Here is a 24,793-nt window from a genome sequence, read left to right as displayed (position 1 = left end):
ATTTGTTCGCGCTCAGCAGTCTGCAATTGCAGCTTGTGATCAGAGCTGTTGCGCTCTATCTTTTATCGTCATGATTCTCATTCAGAGTTTGCTTTGTGTACAATTCACCGAGGGCACAGGCAAAGAATAAGAATCTAGGAGGGCCCAGGGAAGCACTTTAAAACGGTACGTGTGAGCCATGATAGTTAACAGGCTACAAAAGTGCATCGCAAGCCTCAGTTTCAGGCTGCTTCTCATCATGGCATGTGTGTGTGTGTGTGTGTGTGTGTGTGTGTGTGTGTGTGTGTGTGTGTGTGTGCGTGTGCGCACATGGCGGTAAGGGTAGATCGGGGAGGTTAGTTGATCGAAAAGTAGATCTTCGGTCCAAAACGTTTGAGCACCCCTGCATTAACATTTAATCTTCAAAGAGACCAAACCATTTCCAACACTTAAGATTGTTAAATATTAATAAATAAATGAATAACACCGACGCACATACCTTCACCAATAGTATAGACTTGTGAAAATACATTAAATTTACCAAATTGTGATATAGGAGGACCCCAAGTCCACCAGTACAGTGTAAGACTACAATACAAGGCCAGCAACACACTTCATTCTGCCAGGAAGGAGTTGCAACTCATAAATCCAGAATAATTGTATTTTTTTTTCCACTGCATGTTTTGAAAGTAGCTGCAGTGTTCCTAAAAATCAAGGAGCCGTTCATTTGTTGACAAATAAATGTTTTATATTCAAATTACATTCCTTGTTTTCGTCCCCTCTTCAATAAGATACATCGCACACACAATCCTACTCTCAACACTTTCCATTGGTTCTCCCATAGCCAGTCCTCTCCCTGTGACTCCCAGGTATGCTGCAGATGCGCTCGCCTTGGAAAAGCAGATAGCTGCTAGTTAGTGTTTGGCTCGCAGCTTCCCAACTCCCTGCCCCTCATCCCCCTTCCCTTCCTCATGTGTTTCCTTTTTGTCATCTAATAAACACAGGCACTAATTAGTGACCCGCTAGGTTTCCTGCTCTTGTCTCCCCGCCGGTTATCGTAATTTTGCATGTTTCTTGGAAAGGTTGTTAAGGTGAAGACAAATTCCTTGTATTTTCCCTTACTTGGTCAAGAAAGAATTCTGAATAACATGACAGCAGAAACAACATCTCCATTCTGCAAATGAAACAATATTTACTAGTCCAATGGGGGAAAAAAAACAAACCACCTCCCAGACAATTTGGCCTATGGCTTGGCAACCTTGACATAATGTGGTCCTGAGTGAAAACTAATTGGGCAACCAACCCTGTTCTTGACTTTGGGTTTGAGGAATTGTCCTGAACTGAAACGCCTTACTTTCAATTGAGGAGCCCTGATGTAAGGTCACATTGTCCTTACATCAGGACAATACAATACATTTAATGTATTTCAGTACATTAAATGTCCCATGCAAAATTGTTATCCTAGGTTTAATCGATTATACAGTTGTAATAGTAAACAGGCAAAATTTCCATACAATTTGTTGATTTTGGGCCCAGCAAATATGTAATCCCACTAACACTTCAAAACAATTGCAGCCAAAATGCCTAAATACATACCAGTAACTTATAAAAGGGAAATATAAGCAATACAATAGGCCCTCACCTGGGTTTTCCTTGGTGTCCTTCATGTCCACATTGGTCTTCAGAGATCGCCTTACTCTGCCTCTGGTATAAACACCCAGCTGCTCAAGAAAAACGATTTTGCATCAACTGACTGGAACATTTACACAAATTAAAGCATCAATTCATTGGAATGAGTGCACTAATTGTGGCAAACTATAGCTCAGCCCTCCCACTTTGACCTCGTTCAGGAAATATAAACACTGGGGGTTGCACAGTACAATGTTAAAAGGCATGTCATTAGGTATCATTACCTGTTGTTCATTGTTCAATCTGCGTCGCAGCTTCTTCATGTCGTCCATCTTTTGCAGAACAGCCTCAGCCGTACTAAAGTGATCACACGGAAGAAATTTGGTGAGCCACTGTTTGATGACAGAGCAGCTTCAAATCAAATCACCTGATTTCAGTCAATTGTGAATTGTATTCTATTTGTTAAGTTTTTAATATCATCACAAATGTCACAAAAAAATGCTAAGAAACTCACTTGGTGATGAGGCGGTCATAGAGGACAGACTGATTCCGGGAATTAAATTTGTGCTGGATGATTCTGGAACTACGTCGTAAAGAGTGTTCCTCCTCGTCTTCGGGCCTCCTTAAGTTAACGCGGCTTCTTTTCGGAGTGGAAGTCCCTTCTACCTCATCTGGAACATCTTGAACATTAACAGAAACCAGGTTGTTGGCCTGGGAGAACATACCGTCCAAAAAAACACATGCTTGATAAACATGATGTGGAAAATTGAGAATTACAGCGACATGTCAAGACTGCTTGCCAAAACGTACCCCCTTGTAGTTTATCGCAGGATGATTTGCCTTCCTTCTGTAGCCTGGAGGATTTCCTAAATGCACAAAATAGATATATGGATGCATAGATCAGCCACAGTAATGGATCATCCCTTCAATTAATGTGGAGGGTTACACTTTTTGCTTTGACAGTATATTTGATAGCCACCTAAAAACACCAGTCTTCATCCACTAAAACAATAGTAACTAAAATCACCACACAGGGGAGTGTGGACAGTTTGCCCTGTTGCTCAACTTCACTTTGGTCACGGCTAGTGGCGGTCTACCTGTTAGCTGGGAGATTCTTGAGTCATCTTCAACCCCAATCAGGCTGTGAAACGATCCTTGAGTGGTCTTCAACCCCAATCCCAAGCAGGCTGTGAAACTATCAGCCCATACGGACAGACGCTTAGTCTCTCACCTTGTGGCGTAGCCTCCAGCTTTTGGTTGCATGTCACTAAAGGAGACCTCTAGTTTTACTCGGCCTCTGGTCCTTGGAAAGTCGTGGAGACACCTTCCCGACTGCTGCTCACCATCTCCCTACCAGTCACAAAATGAATTTAGCAATGGTGAAGCTGCACAATTCCCAACACTCTTTGCCGTACTCTTGCAGTTATTGTAAACAAAGCTAAACCTGGGTTTTTATTTGCATGTGTCTATTACATTGATATGAGTGTGGTTGGAATGAAGGAGTTGTAGCCGATTGCAGCTCTTGAATCAGTGTGCCTTCTTATACCGCTGATGGTAATAAAGCAGCTGAAGAGCATCAGCGAATTTGTCATCCTTTAATCTCTAATTCCACAAAACACATGTAGACTGGTTGGGCAAACTCCCATGCACCCTCGAGGTCTCTGCCAAGAGCTGGTCCACTGAGCACCAGACAGGAACCCTTCTTCAGCTTGATGGCATCCCTTACCGCCGTTGTCCACCATGAGTTCGGGGGTTGCCGCCACGACAGGCACCGACCACCTTACAGTCACAACTCAGATCGGCCACCTCAACAATAAAGGCACTGAACATGGTTCACTCGGACTCAATGGCCCTGGCCTCCAAGTCTGTGTACCCAGCTCACAAAGCACCCGACCGACCCATTTGGCTCCTCCCACAGGTGGTGATCCCATGGGAAGTGGGACCCACATTCCTCTTTAGGCTGAACCCGGCTGGGCCCCATGTGGGGGGGTGAACGGCATCTGGGCAAGGAAAACGCAATCCAAATATTTTGTGAATCATAAAGGTCTTTTGAGCTGTACTTTTTCTGGTGCCTCACCTAGGGCCATGGGTGACCCTACCAGGGCCATAAAGCCCCAGACAACTTAGCTCCTCGGATCTTTGGGACAAGCCCCTCCACGGTGGTACGGTGACAGTTTACGGAGGGGCCAAATGTTTTTTTTTGTTTTGGTTTTTTTAATTTTGAATTACAGATGAATGACTATTCTTGTTTGTTGAAGATGTCCATCCATTATCCAAACTGCTTTTCCTCAAGAGGGTCACAGGCGTTTTGGAGCCTATCCCAGCTATCTTTGGGTGAGGGTTTTTTATCTTTATATTTTATTTAGGATTAAAATCTTTTAGATTGAAAGTTAAACATCTTGGACACAAAAAACAGTCCGTTGCCTTGACTCAAATTTGGCGGAATACGTCTCAAAATGTTCTCCACAATGATGAATGACCGAGCATCTGGTGCTGAGACACATAAAAAAAAAAAATACTTGATGCAGCTCAAAAATAGATTTTTCTCAAATTCAGTATTCAACAATTTGTATTCAATGTTAAATCTTTTGCAGGACATGGATGTGCAAAATGGACGGCATGTGGTCCACTGATTATAAAGTACCAAGTACAAGGTTATTGTCAAATGTGCTCAATGTGGAACATACAGCACAGATGACATTTCTTCCCTCTCAACCAGACAACAAGACAAGAGGAGCCGCTGCGGGTGCCCGCGCCGCCATCAAAAGAACAGTTAACATAAAATAACAAAATAATACAACACAATACATAAGACACAGTTGTGCAATCTTAACCACTTTTCCTGCATACACTTTGTTGTTTGACAGTTACAGATGAAAGAGGAGCGATTCAAAGTATCCTTTTCACCAGTGGATCAAAGACGTCATGATGAAAATGTGCACACGTCTGCTACAAGCTAAGTTTGAAAGCAACAAGAAGCTGTAGCGTCCATCAACGAAAAAGATATTTGTCTCTCATCTCCTGTCCCATGTAAATCCGCCGTAATTCCAAGCCGCGACTCCCAGTTCCATACACGCATCGGCGCATGTCTGCCTCACAGTGCAGAGGTCATGGGTTCAATTCTGGCCCCGGCGTGCCTGTTTGGAGTTTGCATGTTCTCACTGTGCCCGTGTGGGTTTTCTATGGTTACTTCAGTTTCCTCCCGCAATCCAAGAATATGCATCGTAGATTAACTGATGGCTCTCAATTATTCATTAGTGTGGTTGTGAGTGCAAATGTTGGTTTGTATATGTGTATGCCAGTTCAAGGTGTACCCCGCCTACTGCCCATAGTTAGGTGGGTTGGCTCCAGCACTGCCGGGACATTTATGAGGATTAAGAGGTTGCAGATTTTTTTCGTCAATGGACGCTACAGCTTCTTGTTTGCTTTCAAACTTAGCTTGTAGCAGACGTGCACATTTTCGGCATGACGTCTTTGATCCACTGGTGAGAGGACACTTTCTCTCCTCTTTCACCTATAACTGCTTCAAACAGCAAAGTGTATGCAGAAAAAGTGGTTAAGATTGCGTGACTGTCTGTGTCTTATGTGTTGTGTTGTATTAGTTTGTCATTTTATGTTAACTTCTGTTGATGGCGGTGGTACCCGCAGTGGCTCCTTTCTCTCCTGTGCAGGGGCGGTTCTGGATCAATTTCACTGAGGGGGCCGGGCTGGGGCCAGGGGTTTTGATGGGGGGGCACATTCAACCCAGGGCTAAAAAGACAGATTCGAAATCTTATTTGACTTTTTATTTCTTCAGACTTTGAAATTGTAGTCATAACATTACAGTGATGAGAAAAAAACAGTATTAGGAGGGCTAAAATGTCTGCAAGCGTAACAATACGTCTGTTGAGAATATTCAAGACAGGGGATGATATGGTACCAGCCTGCCGGGGACAAAAATTGCAAATACACTGAAGCTAGATGTTTTACATGCATATAATTATCCAAATTTTAAAAGGCAATGTCTTATATATTGATCCTGTTAAATAAAAATTAAAATAAAAAGGGAGACTAAAAAAGCTACACACACACACGCGCGCGCGCGCACACACACACGCACACGCGCGCGCACACACACGCAAATAGCACTCGTGTCGTGGTAATTTCCTTCTCTGTGGACTGCTTCTCATTTTCCCGCTCATTTTTAAATGGCGCAGCGCACTAAAGGGTCCGACTAGAATGTTAAATCACGCACTTTGGTTCCACCTTTCGCGTCGGCGACTCGGCACGACTGCGTAATCTGCGCTCGGAGGGGGGGCCACAGGGGGGGCCAGAATCTGTGCTACAGGGGCACTGGCCCCCGTTGCCCCCCCCCCCCAGAACCGCCACTGCTCCTGTGGCTGAGAGGAAAGAAATTTCGTCTGTGCTGTATGTTGCACATCGAGCACATTTAACAATAAAGTTGACTTGAGTTGATAATGGATGGATGGATGTGGATAATCAAACATGGGTTTGCTCTGGGTCCATATAACTAAATACCCCCCTGTATATAAACACTTTCAAACGTTATTTTGATATTTTTGCTTAACGCTCACCACGTGAACACAATATAATAACTAAGCCGTTTTCGACAACTTGCTATTGGAAAGCGTGCGTCTTCTTGGTTGCTCCACTATGGAGAAGTTCGTATTTGTGATTGGTTGACGCTCGCTCTTTCCGCCTGTATAATCCAATCAGCTACGGCGTCAAGTGACGTCTTATCATTGCGCGCTTCATTTCGTTCAGTACTCTTAAGCTTTTGCAGTGCTAATATGTGGTTGTGCTTCTACATTCATTTATTGCTGCTGACCACGTGAACGGAATTTGGAAACTAAGCCATTTTTGAGCCCTCCGCATCGATGTCTGGAAGGGGGCGTGCACGTTCTTAGAACGTTCCATCACCAAGCTTCGGATGAATACTTCTGGAGAGGATTTCTGTTGAGGACAGTAGACACATGTCCTTTGCTTTCAAAACGTCAAAGAAATGACCTATTCAGGGACCGTTGAAAATTCTCACAATTCAACCCAACCTACTGTGATCTCATGTTGAGTTCAGCTGCGTTGAAATCGGCCCTCGCATGAATTGAATTCAAAATGACTGCCACGGAAGACAAGATGAATGACTCCATATTTACATAAAAACATCATTGACGCGCTCGTGAATACACTGAAGTGATGTTGATCGGATTTAAAAACTTGTTCTAGGGGTCGACTGCCACATTTTTTTTTACCAGTATCCAAAGTTGACAAGACTCCCGATTTCAATACAACAAACTGGGATGTGAGTTTGGAGTAGACCGCGAGGCGTTATTTGACTGTCAGTTTGACAGTAAAGCACAGTACAGCAAGCGACAGCACAGCAGCAATTGCCGTGAACAAATCATACAGTCCAGCCGACATGCAAGAGCTCACACTCACTCGGTTGTGTTCGGGGCTGCTCAGGCTATCATCCAGAGCGCGACAGGTTCGTGTTGACCGTGGTGATTTTCTCTGCAAAACGGGAACAAGAGACAGAAACTCCGAGCTTGTGTCCAACTCCATCGACCTCCTGTTTGGAGTTGCTGTCAGCGGTTGAACACCACCACTGCCGTTGCTGCGTAGCATTACCATGTCGACTCCAGCCCCAAGTTATAAACGCACTAATGACGGGCGCTCGGTCACTACAGCACTCCAATGCATCTAAAGTTTGACGTCACCTGCATAGAAAAGATACACGCAAATTCGCGCCTGCGACCCACGTCGTAACGCTCATCTCAACCCTTGATTTCTGGCGCCACAAACGTCATCATAGCGGCAGTAGGGTAAGAAAGGAGCTGCCGCGAGGAAATATAGACCCGAGGTCTAAATTGGTAATGGATTTGGAAACTAAAACTACCAATTCGACAACATTTCCTTACGTAATCAATACTTACACATTTGATGACCGCCAGCTTTGATGTAATATACAAAATAATTAGCCGCTAATTACAACTAGGCGGAAGAATACGTTGCATGGTTTGCCAACGCACCACTACCGGCAGACAGTTGTTGAGGAGCGCGCTCTTACGAAGAGACCGCGAATGTGTTGTTAAAAGCTTGTTTTATCACTGCTTGGCTGTTCTAAGGCTTTAAGATGACGATGACAAAGATTTTAACACACCCACACAAAAATTTTATTTCAATGAGTAACTGATCAATACAAACTGTATCCTTTCTAGTCATAAAAGAGGACAATATCTAGAACTGCTGCACAGGCCAACTTATTGTTAAAGAGGGGTCATGTCAAGCACCTCACTGATCACGCTGACTTCAGTTGACTTACTCGTGTGTTCAGAAGAACTCAAGTGCTGACAAAAAAAAATGCAGCGAACCACTTTCCTCAATTGTGTCTTGGGATGTCAGTGGAAGACTTGTGGTTTCACCCAGAGCCCACATTAGTAGGTGTGTGTCGTAGTCAACTATACCACATTTTAAATGTACTGTATTCTGTGCCAAAGAAAAATGCCAATTAGTGTAATAAAACACATTTTTATTTTGTTGAGATTGGGTTAACAATTTGCTATGACACCGAAGCTGTCCCAATTTAGTACTTGCACACAGGTGGTCGCGTTTAAGTCATCCTGTCAATCGTCTTGGGAATGATATAAAAGGTCACGTTGTAGAGAAGAAATATGTTTTATTCCGTTCTTGGCTACTACCCTATCATGTCTACATGTTGACATGTAGCCAGTGAGCCCCATCACGATACACTGGGTGCTCATGCAATGGCTGACAGGTAGTCTTTCACTTCTGCTGGGGTGAGTCTCTTGAAGCCGGCCTCGTTGCAGATGCCAACCTCTATGTTCTCCTCAGTCATCTGACCTTCAAAACTCTCCTGTAACCATACAGTAAATGGTGTGTATGTGAAGGACTGACATACTTTGTGGAAATTTATGCCCTGGACATTGTACCTTCAAAGTCAGGATGGCTGTGTGGATAGCATCTTCCAATTCCAAGTCATTGTTATACCTGGAGAATGAAACCGAATCAAAAAACAATCCTGTAGAGTGCAAACTGGTAAACTTCAAGATGCAGAAGAAATTCCAGATCCATTTGCCAATAATGTAATAATAATAATAATGGTATGTAATAAAAGCTAGTAAGAGAGTAACTAACCTTTTTGGACCATCATGTTGTTGCTCTCAACAAAATATTTTCAACCACTCTGGTTGAAATTGAGGTACACTTATTGTATCCTTTGCCATGCGATACAACTGCTAACTTAATGTAATTTACTGTATATTGAGAGTGTGAAGCAAGCTACCTTTTTTCAAGGAATGTTTTTCCATTAACGTAGTTTTTCCCCATGGCGGTGGCTTTCCATGCAAAATATGCTCCCTGGGAAGGTACAGGTAGGATGGGGAGGACAATAATGGATTTTAAAACTTTTCTGTTATTATATAGAAATAGATTGTGTGACTCATATACACAACTATTCCATTCAGACACCATTGAAGAATTAAGTTTTAAAATCTTTAGTTATAAAAGGAATTTGGGAATCAGACTTTTCATCAACTCATGCAGTCTCATACAGGGGTTAGTTCAGATCAAAGATCTTAACTTTACAACTACTCTTAATGATACTGCTTATCGATTAGGTGCTTATTCTTATCAACACTTTTTTGTTTACAAAAACACTAAAACAAAAATATTACAATTAACGTTTTTAATATATACATTTACTTTTCTTGCAACTATAACAAATGTAAATATATATAAAAAAAACAATTTACAGAAAAAATGGTTTGAACAAATCAATATTATTCGGAAGCGTGGAACTGCTAATGTGGAGTAAAAATGTTTGACTGGTAAATACGTGCGGACGTACTTGCGAGTACATTCATTGTTTATTATTTAGAAACAAGATCAGAGGCAGAAGGTGCAAAATAACATTCCTATACAGCCTAAATAAAATGCAGATTTGAGTAAGTTCTCCAAGATCATCTACAGAAGCTTTAAGGGTGGAGCTTATCGATATTGCAGTTTACAAAAAAAGCTGTCCCAGTTCAGTCCTGAAGCTCAGTACCCATCTGTAGTGCAGTGTCATCTACCCATTGAAAATATACTAACAGCATGAAGGAGTGGATAAATCATGTCTTCAGAAAATGAAAAGCGAACTCACTGAGGGATCTGACTGGAACAAGTAGGGCTGGTCTTCATCCCATCCAGCTATCAACAACGACACCCCAAATGGACGCACTCCCCTGCAGAGGAAAAAAAGGAATTGAAATAAAAATTGCAGCGCCATTATGTCAAGTGAGGGAGAATGCACCCAAAAATAGTTCATGGTCAATGATCACATTGCGCCCAAAACTAACTGAATTGTCACAAAGTGTACGGGATTTGGGCACTAGTTTTAATGAGTGGCCAATGGTTCGCCACGAGTGATACTGTAATTCAAAACTTCTTTCACAATCACAGCGGCAGTAAAGAATGATGCGTGTTGCTACAAGAATAGGACGTGAGCGACAATCATGAGGAAAGTATGGATGGATATTGGAAACAGAAATTAAATGAAATTATAAATATGATCACTCAATGCTGTAAAACACAAGATGTGTTTACTGTATTTTATTAATACAAGCGGCTCTCTCACAACTCCCACTGGCCGGGAAAAGGATTTCTCACATGTGTGCTGTTGGTTGCGGCAGCGTGTGTGACACTCCCTCCCTCTGCAATAGGATTGTTTTTGGCTGGCTTGAGCTGTCACTCAATGCCAAAGTTGAAAGGAGATATGAGCTTGGTCTGTCTGGTCTTTATATGCAACACAAGCATTGTAAAGTCGTGGACGGTGACTGATATTGTTCTAATTTGGATGTTAATATCTGAATGTTCTTCTGGATTTTGATACGATAACGATATATCGCCAAGCCCTACAACAAACACAGTCCGCTTTACCAGCCGTGACTGAGGCAAAAATAAGGTTTGGTGAACAGGGAGCAGAGAAGTTGGCATATCTGGTGAATGGATTGACTTGTTTACAGCTCTTGAACTGTCAACCAAGACAGCATTTAGGAGCAAACACAACTACCAGATTGACTAGCGATCAAACTTTTTTTTTCTGTTGGAGGAGCTCCTCCTCCCCGCTTGAAGCAAACCCAATGTGATCACCCTCGCGAACAAAAGCACAAAAGATGCAGGGCAATGCGTTTTGGGTTTGGTCTGATCAAAGCTCAAGTATCACCCACCGAAAACTACAGTTATTGGTCAATGTTAACATCTTAAAATAGGTAATGGTCAATGTTCAGTGTAAGCATCACCCACCCAGACTGTGTGTACTCTTGCATTACAGATGCCACTCGCTGGACAAGCTGGCCTGTGGGGATTGGTTCTTGGTAAACAAGGAAGTACTGTTGTGCCAGCTTCCTGGCTCGTCTGACCAAAACCCTACAAAGTACAACATTTATTAAACCTTTGTTTACACACTAAATAACAGGAATAACATTTGACATTAAAAGACTTCTCAATTTGCAGTCGAATATGTTGAAAATCCCCACCTGTAGTCAGGCCCCATGCCGCTATACACCATGCCTATGTGCTTAGTGATGGCCTCTACTTTGTGAACACTCTGCTCATCATACAGAATAGATTTCTGTTTCTTTTCTGTTGCCAGGACGACCCCATTAGAAGCTGGAAAAAAGTTAGAAACCCATTAGCCCGCCCAACGCATTCACAAATTGGAGTTTCTTTACTACTTTCACCTGTATCCAGTAATGTATGTATTATGAAAAATGTGGTATCTGAAGATTAGAAGGAAAATGACTCGTATATTTTAGAAATACCAAATCAACCAAAATGACTAATTTTAACATTCATGCACCTGGTGAAAACGGGAATGTCAATTCAATTCGCTATGAAAGATAACCTGGGAATTAGAAGGAACCACACTTCACTCATTAAAATAGCTTAAAAGATCCAAGTAGTTTTACAAAACGTGTTCCAGTAACACAAATTAATCGTACATGCCACAACAATGAACATCAAAATTGGGGAAACACTGGCAAATGGTTACCTTTAATGCCAACTGATGGGGCTCCAGCAGCTACCGCAGCCAGTGCATATTCAATCTGCACCAGTTTACCAGAAGGGCTGTGAAAAGACAAGTTGACGGTGCATTAAAATTATCATGGAGGAGGAAGGTTAAACTTGGAGTCAAAGACTGATGCAAACCGCCAACACATTTGGCGACAGTCTACAAATGAAACCAAAATCAAATCGTTTCGTTGATCTAAAACAACCAGTCGCAATATAATCTTGGAGACTGGTAGGTAAAACTACCTCATTTAACCCGTCAACATTCAAATTGGATTGACCTGCATCACATTTAAAACGCATGTAAAATGGTTAGCAATGCGCTAATCATGTTTGTAGCTGATTCATTGCACTTCAGGCAATGACAGTGCAGAGACAACATCAGACACTAAAATGATACAAACTGTTAAGAGTGCAGGTATATTTTAACCGATCACGATTTAACGATTATTGTAAACCGCGTGTTTATCGGATACCTGTGATTCAACGGCAATTTTATAAAGTTTACCTAAATGTCGTCAAAGAGAAACTGTAGCCACGCTCCGCCATTTTCTTTTTCTGTTGAGTTTTAGCAAATATTAAATTGAGACACTGCCCCCTAGACAAAATCGCTGTAAATGTCATAATACAACAAATCATGCGTTGAATTTAAACCTGAAAATCAGAGCACTTGAGCATGTGTGCGTGTATGTGTGTGTGTATGTGTTTTAAATCATAAACCGAAAAACATCAAAAGACAAAAGCCATGAAATGTTTTTAAACACAAAACTTTAGTGAAGAATCGACCGCTAGGCGGCAATAACCCTTGCCATGTGTGGTCAAATGAAAAAGAAGAAGAAATAACTTGTCGCTCTTTGATGACGAATGTATAAATGACCGTGACCTTTTGACATGTTTTAGGAATATAACGTGCGAGATACCATGAATCTGCCTGCATTGTTGAATAGTTTAAAATGTTCCTTGCTACACATCGAAAGCAGGCTTCTGTGGGCGGCTGGAATAGAAAGACAGTCGGGTGAGTTCATCCCGTGATACAGCAACTTGCCAAAATTAATCTGAATTGATGCCGTCAAATGTTTGAACAGTTGTTTTACAAATGTACGGCCGGGAAATAATGCGATTGTCTCTGTGCAGTTCCAGCCCTGGGAGGTAATGGCTCCAGTCCGCTCTCTTTTATCGATGAGCAGCAACAGAAAGATGGGCAGTGGCTGGAACGACCTCCCGGCGTTCTCGACAGCATCTTGTGGATGGCAGCACCCAAGAAGAGACGCACCATTGAGGTCAACCGAACAAGAAGGAGGGCTGAGCCCAAACTTGTCAAAGTCAAGGTACACCAGAAGTAGCAGCCCATTTCTCATGCCGAATTCTGTGTCACTTTAAAAAAAAGATTTGCGTTGGAAATGTCAGTAGTCATACAAGTTAAGTCACACATCACACTACAGTGCATTGGCAGCCACTGTTTTTCTGTTTGGCCCAAACATAGCATGTTACTTTACTTTTACGTGTTACCATGCACTTCATATACTGTACTGCCTGGCCTCATTAAGGTTGCAGATTGAGCTGGTCATACCCGACTGAGTGGGAGGCACACACTGGATTTGAAGGGCACGTTTACAGGCAACCATTCACACCCGTAGACAGTTTAAAATGTTCAATTAAAGTAATTGTCACATTTTTGGAATTTGGGAGGAAGCACTGAGAGACCATGCAAACCCAAGCTAAGAAAGCCGCAGCCAAGACTAAAATACAGATGCAGAACTGAGGCTGACTTCGGAGCTTATCTAGCAATAATGCATTTTTTGTAAGTAAATATTAATTTCCCTATCTGATTCAAGGAGCAATTTTGCTAATCAATTACTTCATTTGAGGAGCAGTTTACTCATTTGTGGAGCAAATTTTGTCATTTCATCCTGAGGACTTGAAGCAAGGGTTTTATTAACCAATAAAAATATGACAATACTGTATAAAAGGGAGGTTGAATGTAACGCTGCAGCCAGAGGCGATTCTAGGATCAGAGTTTTCGGGTGCTACAGAGAGGTCAATGGGTGCTCCAAAGACAAGAGGGTATGGGGTAATTTTATATGGAATGGTTAGCGTCAAGGTGGAGCCGTTGAATGCTGTGAATAGTCTGTCAGGGGTTTGGGGGTTGCTTATCACTCCCAAAAAGATCTCTGGAGGTGCTAGCAATCTCTTTTGGGGTTCTTCAGCAACCTAAAAAAATGACCTGGACACACCTATGTCTAAAGCTATCGAACATTTCAGTATTTGTGTATCTTACTCTAAATGCTATAGAATAATCATGTGTTTGGATTAACTTTATTCTTACTTCATCTTATTTTGTTGACTAGAAACATTTTAAGTGAGGTATTTCTTGTATCCAAAACATCAAGCATTAAATATGAACAAGTTTTAACAGCCTTTGTGCATCTTCACTTAAGCACCTAGCATTTTAGCATGCAACATAATACAGTAGGTGCACGCCTTTGTGTTTATGACCTGAGATTAGCTAACCATGAATTGGGCAAATATTGTTTATCCCTGTACTAACAGAAGTTTTTGAGGTGTTCAAGCTAAAATGAAGACACCTTGAGATAAAACGGTTAAGATGTTTAACTATATTAGATGTTAATTAATGTTCTCATCAATTTCAGTTTATGCGTTTAGATGAATGACTTGGTAGACAATAGTCCTCAAGGACTTTCAGGACTTTATCTATCTCAGGAAATAGAAAGATTTTCTCATTCACGTTTTTTTAGTTGGTAAGAATCGTTCATATTAAAACTCTTTTAGTGATAAACTGTAGGCAATCTTGACCTGTCATGACTGGCTACGGTCCTGCACTGAGCCACCGATGTTGCAAGCCGACTGACAGACCCAAAGTGTGATTAGGGGCTTGTGCATTGATAAAGAAAGTAGCCATTCGCCACAAGAACTAATGTGAATTCCATGACACATGGATGTGTGTAATGAGTTAGCGTTCAGTGATTTCCCGAACATTTGGCAGCTCCCAGTCGCAGTTTTGCATCTCAATGTTTTTGATTGAGGCATAAATGTGATTTTTGACTTGCAAACTGTGATGCAAAGCTGCTTATTTTAAGCCTTTTAGTGCTAATATGCCGTTGCCACTGTCAATGCAAACATTTTAGTGTCATATTTGTTAATGCATCATTTTAGATGCAGCTCTTGTTTTCATTAGATTGTTTAGGTGTCCAGTGTGAGTCTCCAGTAAATGTATCCCTGACATTTATTTTTATTTTTTAATTTATTCTTTACCTCATTCACTTCTCCTTTAGCTGAACATCGAGCCATGTCCAGAGTGCGGCCAGCTCAAGCAGAAACACATCCTGTGTGGCTTCTGTTATGCTAAAGTGTGCAAAGAGACTGCTCGGATTCGCAATCAAATTCAAGCGATGGAGGGCGGTCCTCTCGGGGCCCCGAGTGTGGAGACCGTTGTTATGTATGCGGATGAGAAGCCTAGCGAGGCGGACCAAGGCAAGAGGATAGTGGAGATGCCCAGGAAGCGACCCTCCTGGTTCGGCCACTAATGCTCGTGTAGTCCGGCTGCATGCAGTACACACCTTTTTGTTTGAATGCACACTGACTTATGTGCTGTCATCTGCTGTCTGTAATAATTGTGGCTTGATCTCTTTCTGGAGGCACAGGCCATGAGCAGCCTTTGATTATGTTTATGCTGGTGTATATGTGCAAAGCAAAAACTGAAATTGAAAAATGTTTTGTTTGGTAATAAATCCATAACGTGGTGGGGAAAAAAAGCAACAATAGCATGTCATTGGATCATCCGTTTTCAATATTGTTTTTTCTTATGGTCACGGGGGAATTGGAGCATAACCTTGCTGACAGATACAACTTGGAGTGGTCGCAGGGGAAATATGCGAACAAAGTCACATGTTTATGGACTATTTTGTAGCCACACTTTTACTGAACATGCATGTTTTTGGAACGTGTGCGCCTACACAAGCAAAAGGAAAACATGCACACGTCATACAAGAAGGCCTGAGCCAAGATGAACCATTTTACATCTCACAGATTTCTTACAATGTGGAGCAAGTATAAGTCTTTTATGTTGACATTGTAATGCAGTGTTTGATTAACTGATCAAGTCATAACTTTTGAAAATTTGGGAGTGCTTACCTGCGGAGCAAACCCCCCTTGTTCCATACACCCCTCATTGTGTGTGCAAGTGGACCAAAAAAAAAATATATATATATATATACTGTATATATTGTAAATTTGTGCGTCATGATGCACACGATACCACACATACCTCCATGCTCATGTACAGTGGTGTCAAAAAGTATTTGCCCCATTCCCGATTTCTTATTTTTTTACGTTTGTCCAACTGAAATGTATCAGATCATCAAACAAATTAAAATATTGGTCAACGATAACACAAGTAAACACAAAATGCAGTTTTCAAATGACAATTCAATTTATTAAGGCACAAAAAAACCCCCAAACCTTTCTGACCCTCTGTGAAAAGGTAATTGCCCCCTGAACCTATTACCTGGTTGGTCCACCCTTAGCAGCAACAACTACAATCAAGCGTCTAACTTGCAATAAGTGTTTCACAGTGCTGTGGGGGAATTTTGGCCCACTCATCTTTGCAGAATTGTTGTAATTTACCCACACTAGAGGGCTTTCGAGCATGAACCACCTTTTTAAGGTCATGCCACAGCATCTAAATAAGATTTAGATCAGGACTCCAAAGTCTTCATTTTCTTTTTCTTCAGTCATTCTGAGGTGGACTTGCTGGTGTGTTTTGGATGATTTGTCCTGCAAATTTGTCCTTGTCTCGTCAATCCAGAGTATTTTCCCAAATGTCTTGGGGATCATCAAGATGTTTTTTTTTAGTTTTTTTTTGGGCAAAAGCAAGATGAGCCTTAATGTCCTTTTTGCTCAGTAGTGGTTTTCGTCTTGGAACTCTGCCATGCAGGCCATTTTTGCCCAATCTCTTTCTTATGGTGGAGTCATGAACACTGGTCTTAAGTGAGGCAATAGAGGTCTGCAGTTCTTTGGCTGTTGTGGGGTCTTTTGTGACCTCTTGGATGAGTCGTCGCTGTGTTCTTGGGGTAATTTCACTCGGTCGGCCACTCCTGGGAAGGTTCACCAACTGTTGCATGTTTTCACCATTTGTGGATAATGGCTCTCGCTGGAGTTCCAAAGCTTTAGAATTGGCTTTGTAACCTTTACCAGACTGATAGATCTCAATTACTTTCGTTCTCATTTGTTCCTGAATTTATTTTAATTACAGCATGATGTCTAGCTTTTGAGGATCTTTTGGTCTACTTCACGTTGTCAGGCAGGTCCTATTTAAGTGATTTCTTGATTGAAAACAGTGTGGCAGTAATCAAGCTTTGGTGTGGCGAGAAAATTTGAACTCAGGTATGATAAAGCAGTTATGTTTTAACGGAAGGGGCAAAAACTTTTTCACACAGGGCCATGTAGGTTTGGATTTAGTTTTCCATTTAATAATAAAAACTTTAATTTTAAAACTGCATTTTGTGTTTACTTGTGTTATCTTTTACTAATATTTAAATTTGATGATCTGAAACATTGAAGTGTGACAAACATACCAAAAAAAAAAAAAAAAAAAGAAATCAGGAAGGGGACAAACACTTGTTCACACCGTTCTATTACTCTCAGGCAAACCAGTAGCATGGGAGCTCCCCCTCAACTCTTGACAAGTTTTCATCCTTAATAGGAAGAACACACAAAAGTGCACCCAATTCCTGCACCAAGGCTTTATTGTGTGCAAATTGTAGATTGTGTACGGTCTCTGCATCTAAACATAAAATTGAGCTCTTATTCTCAAGGATATGGTAAAAATTAAAACATGATTGTCATATTGACATAAGAAAATTCAAACGTGACATTTTCTTCGTATGTAGGGTCAAAGACCTCTCGGTGCCCTCTTCTGATATTTGTTCAATTGATTAAATAGAGGAGTCACCTTATGTGATGTGTCCTGAGTGCCATCTTATCAGGGATGAACTTGAAGACTTGGAGTTGGATAGGAGCAAGTATCGACACAATCCACAGAATTTCAAGATAAAATAACTTTCAATCAAGCAGCATGAAACTAAACGTTGACAATCAAGTGCATGTCTCATGACGATGAGGATAAAGATTTCGTAAATTAACGTTAGATTTCCTGGAAAGTTAAATGACACAAACCATGAAAAAAAAATCTAAAGAACATGTCTGTTTATATTCTAAGCTTTGATTGCGTATCCAATGTGGATATCATCTATGTGCATTTGTATCTCATGATTTTAAAAAGTCTTATTTGGATATTTTAAGTAAGAACTAATCTGCAGCATTTTTTAAAATGTGACAAAAGGTCACAACTTTGTGCATATTCCATTTCTGATCCACGAGTCAAATACAAACCATCGCCCCAGCTAGTCATCATTTTGTTTGAGGCTTAATATTTTTCGCCAAGATGGCCGCCTCAATTCTCTGGTGTTTCTGAACAGTGACCTGCAGCTGCCAGTACTTGAGATACACCCACATGAGACTTCCGTTCTTTCTCTTGTCCATGTTCATCAGGTTTGCACAATGCTTATCCCTCTTAAAAATATCTTGAAGATCAGCCTCTAGATTAAGTTCATCCGTGACAGGCTCTTTGACTGCTTTCAGGAGCATGTTTCTCTCCATCTCTAGGCGCTTGTCTCGAGGCAGGATTAGGGAACAGTAGGCATTCTGGCGCTCCACAAGTTGAGCCTCAAGCTCGCGCAGTGTGGCGTTGGCTTTCTGAAACCACTCGTTCTGTTGCTCCATGGCTTGATGCAGGACAGCACCTCCAGCTCCGGACTTGATATATCTTTGCTTCTCTTCCTCCAACCATTCACGCTCCTGGTGGAGAAGATGGCAGATTGTTTGGTGCATGAGAGAGACACACGCTCAATGGTTTTGTGCCACTGAATTCAACAGGTCCGCTTTTGTCAGTGCACATACACGTAGTAGAGTCTGAAAGTAACACAGGGTTCCCACTCTTTTACTTTTCAGCTACTACAGTAATTAGTCAAGTCACAACATACAGTACACATAAATTCCACCCCAAGCTTTGCAGAAGTGTTATTTTTTTAATACAATTGTACCTTCTATTTTGTACATATAACCAGATTGCTTCAATGTTAACACCATACCTAATTTGCAAAAAAAAAAAAAAAAAATTAAACTAAACAAAAAACTAACAGCTCTCGCTCAGATGCAAATCAATTCTCTTCATTCATCCTAAAAGAGCCAGTCATAAGAATGACTTTTTCATGAACGTCACAGATTGCTTCATTTATTTTTCGCCCTCTTCATTGTACTCTCTCTACAAAATATTTTTAAGTTCAAGAAATCACCAAAACAATTCCCTTTCATTCATCTGTTGACGGTTTACTTGTTAATTGTGTGCATCTGACACATGCATTCTGAAAGTAAAAATCAAAGTTGCTGCAAAAACAAAACAAAACATAAATGTCAAAATCAAATGACATTCTGCTGTGCAAAGAGGTCATAAAAACAAAGCAGTGGCATTTAAATTAAAAAGTTCACCCCCAAAAATAATTTATAAATGCGAAGCGCCTTATAGTGCAGAAAATACAAAACTCGGTACACGTTGCTATCTCAACGCTATTGTCATGATTGCTGCGGCCTTACTGAAACCAGAGATGAATTTCATCTCAGAGCAAACAGCCAAAAGTGACGGCACGCCCCCGACTACAGCTCACTGTCACTCAACAGAGGAGACAGAGAGGAAGAAAAACCTCAAACACAATATACAGCGCAGCAATAACACTCTTGAACTAAAAGGAGGCGAAATTATGTTCCAGCACAACGCACGCCTTTCCAGGAGAATTGACTTTTTTTCTTATTTTTTCTTATATGTGTTTTCCATGACTGCAAAATTGGTCAATCATTTCCAGGTTTTTCAGGTTTTCCACGATGACCGGGAACCCTGAAAAGTAGAGATTACCTGCTGTAAACGTTTCTGTTCTTCGACTATATGATGGCTCTGGGAGATCATGGCCTGCTTGTAGCCTTTTACCCTCTGTCTCTCCTTCTCCAGCTCCAGTTCCAAGGCAGCCACGGCTCGGCGCCTCTCTGTTAACGTCTCCTCGTACCGTGACTCCATCTCACTTTTCACCAGGAGCACATCCTTGTTATACTTGGATTTGACCTTCTCGATTTCTCTCTGAGACTCTCGGGTCCAGATCCAACCTGACAAGACAACAGGTGTTTTAACATCTTGATTTTAAAGCATATTTTCCCTCATTTTAAGATTAAGAACTGTTTCGGTGATGTAAATTGCTCAAACAACCTAAAATAGGACAAAGAAAATGTATTTTGTGCAGGGGTTTTTTCAACAAATAAATCTGAATATGAATCAGAATTATCTAGAATGGGTTTTCTCCGGGAACTGCGGTTTCCTCCCACATTCCAAAAACATGCAGGAGAAACAGGCAGTAAATACTATCATCAAAATACATGATCGCAAAACAAACAAATCGACCGAAACATGAATCAAATGTAATGGAAAAGATTTCTTGAAACTGTTACAAATTTTCCACAATCAGACTGATAAAGGGACCGTGTGTAAAATTTGATTTTTCACTGTACATTTTTTGAAAACTAGTAATATCAATAATCGATTTTTTTAGTATATCACATTCACTTTTTTTATTTTTTTAAAAATAATTGTTGGTGAAGTAATCAACAATTATATTACATAGGGCTCGCCTCCCCATCAGGATGCTGCCATGCTTCGCCGCCATCTTTCTGCCTTGGATACTCGAAGGAGACAAAGTAACGAGTGTAGTCCCTCAAATGATGACGATAGCATGTGTTACAAAAGCCATACACTTAATTGTCCACTTGAGGGAAGACGAGATGTTGTTTGAGATGACATTTTGCTTTTATCCCTGCTGAGGAAATTGGTAGTAGGCTTACAAAGTACCGTATTGGCCCGAATATAAGACGGTGTTTTTTGCATTGAAATAAGACTGAAAAAGTGGGGGTCGTCTTATATTCGAGGTCTAGGCATTATAACCATTCACGACGCTAGATGGCGCCAGATATCATTGAAGCGAATGCTGAACTTGACTCCCCGGGCCAAAGTGAACCCCTGTCATGAAGAATAAAAATGAAAATAGCGGTAGCACGAAGAAGAAAAATAAAAAATAGTGGTAAGAAAGAAAAGAGAACAAAATAATAGAAGAGATAACAGAAAATGGAGAAATGTAGCGACAATCTGGAGAAAAGTGGGTCGAAGATCAGCCAGGTTAACCGGCAGCTGAGGAGAACTTATGATGTAATTTACATTTCAAAAACCAGAAGCCATTCATTTACGAATGTGACTGCACTTTAGTTTACATATTTAAATGTTCAGATATTAAGATTTGAATGCTTTTTCACTCAAATATATTGTTATAATAATTTGTTTCAGATGTACTGTAATTATGTTCTGTATAAAAATTAATTTGGTGGTCAAAAGGTCTTTTTTCAAACTTGAGTCTTGAAAAGGAGTGGGTTGTGGAAATTGTAGAAACTCGAAGAAAGCGACAATTTCTCACGTTCGCACTCCGAGAGAGTGTGTCGTTTTTTTATTAGCACACCAACAAAAACTTCCCGCGCAACCCGAGACCCGCCGAAAGTCAGTTTCCATAGAAACAAGCAGACTAACATGGCGGCCCTTAAAGGGACTGCAATTATTTCTACCCCGTTACCAAATGATCGTGAACTCTCTGACAAGCATATGAAACATTGCATTCACACGTTTGCAGTTGGTGGTGAATTATGTATATAGAAGTCACTACAGGGTCGTCTTATAATCAGGGCCGTCTTATATTTGGGCCAATATGGTAGTTTAAATATTTGTAGAAGAATTTTGTAATGCAGAGTATTTGTTAGAGTGCTAGATAAGAGAAATGTCACGAGGTATTGTGTAATTAAGTAAACTACAATCCTCAAACAACTATTTGCCCTTCCTTCTTCTTCTGCAGCTGCAGATGTGCAGCAATACCAAAATGAATACATTTAAAATGAACCTGGAAAACTCATGTTTGATATTAATTGAAAAAGACAAAAACGAAGGGCATTGACCCATCATTATCTGATCTGCTTATCATCATGAGGGTGGCGGTTGTGTTGAGGCCTATCCCAGCTGTCTTAGGGTACTCCAGCCAATCACAGGACAGAGGACATTTTAGCTAGAATTATAATTAGTTTTAGTTAGTCTTAAAAATGTAAGATGTACAGTAGTTTCAGTTGGTTTTTGTTTTTATTTTATTTCAATAATGAAAATGTTTTTTCCCTCATTTAGTTGTCGTTATTTTGTTAGTTTTTGTTAACTATAATAACAAAAACTAAAAATGCAGGTGTCATTTTTGTAGTAGGGCAATTGAAAAACGATTCTCATTGTGAAACAGTGCTCAACATTTTACACTTGCATGGCAGTTAAGAATCTGTCAGGCATTTCCATCCCAACAGTCTTTATCTGGCAGTCCAACATTAAACACTTAATGTAACTTACGAAATGCAGCCAGACCCAGCATAGGCACCAGCAGGGCATAGTTCCATTGGCTGCCATCTGCGCCTCCCTCCCCCCTTTCTCGTGGGTCTGGTTGAATGTTCCATCTTGGGGGGTCATTCAGGTTGTTCATGGAGCCTGCTGTCACACCACACAGACAAATCAAAACATACTATGGGATTCTTTTCAAGTTTCAGGTACTTTGTACAAACCCAATTCCAATGAAGTTTGGATGTTGTGTTATACATGAATAAAACCAGAATACAGTAATTTGCAAATCATGTTCAGCCTACATTTCATTTAATCTATAAAGACAAGATATTTAATGTTCACACAGATGAACTGTATTGTTTTTAGCAAACGATTAGTGACTCAGAACTTACAAATTTATGGCTGCAATATGTTCCAAAAAAGCTGGGACAGGCAAAAAAGACTTAGAAAGTTGATAAATGTTCATCAAACACCTGTTTGGAACATCCCACAGGTTGAAGAGGCTAACTGGGAAAAGGTGGGTGCCATGATAAGGTAAAAAAGAAGCTCAGTCATGTACAAGCAAAGATCGGGCGAGGTTCTCCTCTTTGTGAGCAACTGCATGAGAAATTAGTCGAACAAATAAAGGACAATGCTCATCAGCGTGCATTTGTGCTCATCTTTGGTCCGTAATTTGGAAAAATCACTACATGTAAACGGCCAAGTCGAAAACCAACAATGAATGACCTTCCATCCCTCAGGCGGCACCGCATCAAAAACTGACAACCATACGTAAAGGATATCGCCACATGGGCTCAGGAATGCTTCCTAAAAACAATGTCAGTCTGTAAAGTCCGTCGCTACACCTGCAAAAACTCTATCAACAAAACCAAAAGGCATTTCTCAACAACACTCAGAAACGCCGCCGGCTTCTCTCAGTCCCAAGTTCATCTAAGATGGGCTGATCGAAAAGTGTTCTGTGGTTTGACGAGTCCACATTTCAGTTTTTGAGGGGTAATTGTGGACGTTGTGTTCTCTAGGGCGCCAGACGATTCATCTAAACTCAAATTGTTATTTTGATTTTGGCTTATAATCAAAGAAAAAAAGATTAATGTGCAGAATGGCGTTACATCCAGGGAAATACCCTGAATGTACCATTTTGGCGTGTGGAGCAAGTGTGTACAGGTGTCAAATGATCAGGATTTGAATCAGGTGTGTTGGAGGAGCGAAACATCTCAAACATGCAGGGTAACGGCCCCCCGAGGACGGGTTTGACACCGGTGGTAGGGTATACGATTCTGCCATCCTGAGGGTGCTTTAAGCTCTTATTGACGCCCTAGTTGGACTTAAGTCCATCCATCCATTTTCCGAACCGCTTGATCCTCACTAGGGTCGCGGGGGGTGCTGGAGCCTACCCCAGCCGTCTCCGGGTAGTAGCCGGGGGACACCCTGAATCGGTTGCCAGCCAATCGCAGGGCACACAGAGATGAACAACCATCCACGCCCACACTCACACCTAGGGACAATTTTTAACGTGTTCAATCAGCCTGCCATGCATGTTTTTGGAATGTGGGAGGAAACCAGAGCACCCGGAGAAAACCCACGCAGGCCCGGGGAGAACATGCAAACTCCACACAGGGAGGCCGGAGCTGGAATCGAACCTCGTACCTCTGCACTGTGAAGCCGACGTGCTAACCATTGGACTACCGGGCCGCCCTAGTTGGACTTAAGTGTACCGGTAAAACTGAACACACAACAAAAAGAATGACAAACATTGAATATATTGAAATGCAAAACATGTTTCGTTTTTAAAACATCTGCGAGCGCTAAAGCCAAAGTAAATATGGGATCCCTTTCAAAAGCTTTAACGGGAAAGGACATTTGCATCGAATTGATAAAGAGAACAGGATAATACTTTTTCAAGGCTTAGATAAATGGAAATACTCAAGGCATCAAGGGTGTGAACGTAGCAGAATGAAAATGCAAGATGCTTGACTTTGACATGATATTTACGAGGACACTTTAGAAAAAGAATAGTGGTCCAGAATAAACAGTTCAACGTGCAGGGATGTATTGGGATGAGGCTATGTTTGTAGTAGTTCAGTTTTAGTTGAATGAATACTCGTTTTAATAATCCTTACTTCAATCTCAATCAAAAATAATCGTCACAATTTGTATTCTCATAATCATCCAGCTATAACTACAAAGTCATTACACATTCGAAAACTACATTTGGTGATAAATCCAAATAACTGGTAAACAAACTTAAGACATTCAAATGTCGGAATAAAGGATGATATTGAGACAGAACGGCATAACATTTGCACAATGCTTGCAGGTTAACAGCCCAGCTAATCACAAACAAGGCTAAGTAAAAGCTAAAAAGCTAGCTAACATGTTATCGTACGCGCTTCATAAACGTTTGTGTATTTCATAAATGCATCCAACGGGGCTCTGTGAATCCAGCCACTCAACGTTTGTCTGTTTTAAGGTACGGTACTGTGGTGTTGTGTCTCACCTTCAAAGAAAGTCTAGGTCATTTAAAAACATTTGTTACTGCACCATCACCTAGGTTATACAATTTGAACGCGTTAACCGTCAACGGGG

General features: G+C 41.1%; 4 protein-coding genes across 12 annotated transcripts in view; 1 reads left to right on the top strand and 3 right to left on the bottom strand.

The window, feature by feature from the left end:
* The window catches only part of atad2 (ATPase family AAA domain containing 2), a 28,676-nt gene extending 21,294 nt beyond the window's left edge, over positions 1-7,382 (bottom strand). For both annotated transcript variants that reach the window (XM_086114328.1, XM_086114329.1), the window contains exons 1-6: positions 7,045-7,382; positions 2,840-2,958; positions 2,419-2,474; positions 2,123-2,288; positions 1,893-1,965; positions 1,622-1,700 (exon numbers count right to left, since the gene is read on the bottom strand). In XM_086114328.1, coding sequence (XP_085970454.1) covers positions 1,622-1,700; positions 1,893-1,965; positions 2,123-2,288; positions 2,419-2,474; positions 2,840-2,958; positions 7,045-7,236 — 685 coding nt within the window. In that variant the 5' untranslated portion in view covers positions 7,237-7,382. The remainder of the gene's footprint in view (positions 1-1,621; positions 1,701-1,892; positions 1,966-2,122; positions 2,289-2,418; positions 2,475-2,839; positions 2,959-7,044) is intronic.
* Positions 7,383-8,117: 735 nt separating this feature from the next.
* Positions 8,118-12,279, bottom strand: psma2a (proteasome 20S subunit alpha 2a). Its single transcript, XM_086114147.1, has 8 exons — positions 12,185-12,279; positions 11,657-11,733; positions 11,142-11,274; positions 10,909-11,031; positions 9,767-9,848; positions 8,909-8,982; positions 8,556-8,613; positions 8,118-8,479 (listed from the first exon to the last, which is right to left on the bottom strand). Exons 1-8 carry the CDS (start codon positions 12,223-12,225, stop codon positions 8,363-8,365), a joined length of 705 nt encoding a protein of 234 aa, XP_085970273.1. The 5' UTR covers positions 12,226-12,279; the 3' UTR covers positions 8,118-8,362.
* A 242-nt stretch (positions 12,280-12,521) lies between these two features.
* On the top strand, positions 12,522-15,456 carry mrpl32 (mitochondrial ribosomal protein L32). The gene is made up of 3 exons (XM_086113678.1): positions 12,522-12,691; positions 12,811-13,004; positions 14,970-15,456. Exons 1-3 carry the CDS (start codon positions 12,598-12,600, stop codon positions 15,219-15,221), a joined length of 540 nt encoding a protein of 179 aa, XP_085969804.1. The 5' UTR covers positions 12,522-12,597; the 3' UTR covers positions 15,222-15,456.
* A 122-nt stretch (positions 15,457-15,578) lies between these two features.
* Positions 15,579-24,765, bottom strand: LOC147203347 (coiled-coil domain-containing protein 127-like). 8 transcript variants are annotated; one of them, XM_086113674.1, is made up of 6 exons: positions 24,705-24,748; positions 23,855-23,930; positions 22,600-22,630; positions 22,220-22,357; positions 19,664-19,908; positions 15,579-18,552 (listed from the first exon to the last, which is right to left on the bottom strand). In XM_086113674.1, exons 4-6 carry the CDS (start codon positions 22,347-22,349, stop codon positions 18,106-18,108), a joined length of 822 nt encoding a protein of 273 aa, XP_085969800.1. In that variant the 5' UTR covers positions 22,350-22,357; positions 22,600-22,630; positions 23,855-23,930; positions 24,705-24,748; the 3' UTR covers positions 15,579-18,105. The 8 variants fall into 8 exon arrangements, with proteins under 8 accessions (XP_085969800.1, XP_085969796.1, XP_085969797.1 ...); XM_086113670.1 differs by lacking the exon at positions 22,600-22,630 and having other exon boundaries at positions 24,705-24,753; XM_086113671.1 differs by lacking the exon at positions 22,600-22,630 and having other exon boundaries at positions 22,220-22,354; positions 24,705-24,753.
* Between the last annotated feature and the right edge of the window lie 28 nt (positions 24,766-24,793).

Source organism: Hippocampus guttulatus, chromosome 6, assembly GCF_054856545.1.
Source record: "Hippocampus guttulatus isolate MCC_2025c chromosome 6, RoL_Hgut_1.0, whole genome shotgun sequence".
Taxonomy (NCBI): domain Eukaryota; kingdom Metazoa; phylum Chordata; class Actinopteri; order Syngnathiformes; family Syngnathidae; genus Hippocampus; species Hippocampus guttulatus.
This window is presented reverse-complemented; position numbering and strand designations above follow the sequence as displayed.

Bases quoted from the DNA above. Each gene is read 5' to 3' on its own strand.
- psma2a (XM_086114147.1), bottom strand. From the start codon at position 12,225: ATGGCGGAGCGTGGCTACAGTTTCTCTTTGACGACATTTAG. The intron at 11,275-11,656 runs GTAACCATTTGC...ACTTTTTTCCAG, and splicing joins CCCATCAGTTGGCATTAAAG to CTTCTAATGGGGTCGTCCTG. The intron at 9,849-10,908 runs GTGGGTGATGCT...TTTCCTCTGCAG, and splicing joins CAAGAGTACACACAGTCTGG to GGGAGTGCGTCCATTTGGGG.
- mrpl32 (XM_086113678.1), top strand. From the start codon at position 12,598: ATGAATCTGCCTGCATTGTTGAATAGTTTAAAATGTTCCTTGCTACAC. The intron at 12,692-12,810 runs GTGAGTTCATCC...GTCTCTGTGCAG, and splicing joins TGGAATAGAAAGACAGTCGG to TTCCAGCCCTGGGAGGTAAT. The intron at 13,005-14,969 runs GTACACCAGAAG...CTTCTCCTTTAG, and splicing joins CCAAACTTGTCAAAGTCAAG to CTGAACATCGAGCCATGTCC.
- LOC147203347 (XM_086113670.1), bottom strand. From the start codon at position 23,885: ATGGTTAGCACGTCGGCTTCACAGTGCAGAG. The intron at 22,358-23,854 runs GTACGAGGTTCG...GTGGTGTGACAG, and splicing joins GTCGGCTTCACAGTGCAGAG to CAGGCTCCATGAACAACCTG. The intron at 19,909-22,219 runs GTAAGTTACATT...TTGTCTTGTCAG, and splicing joins GCTGGGTCTGGCTGCATTTC to GTTGGATCTGGACCCGAGAG.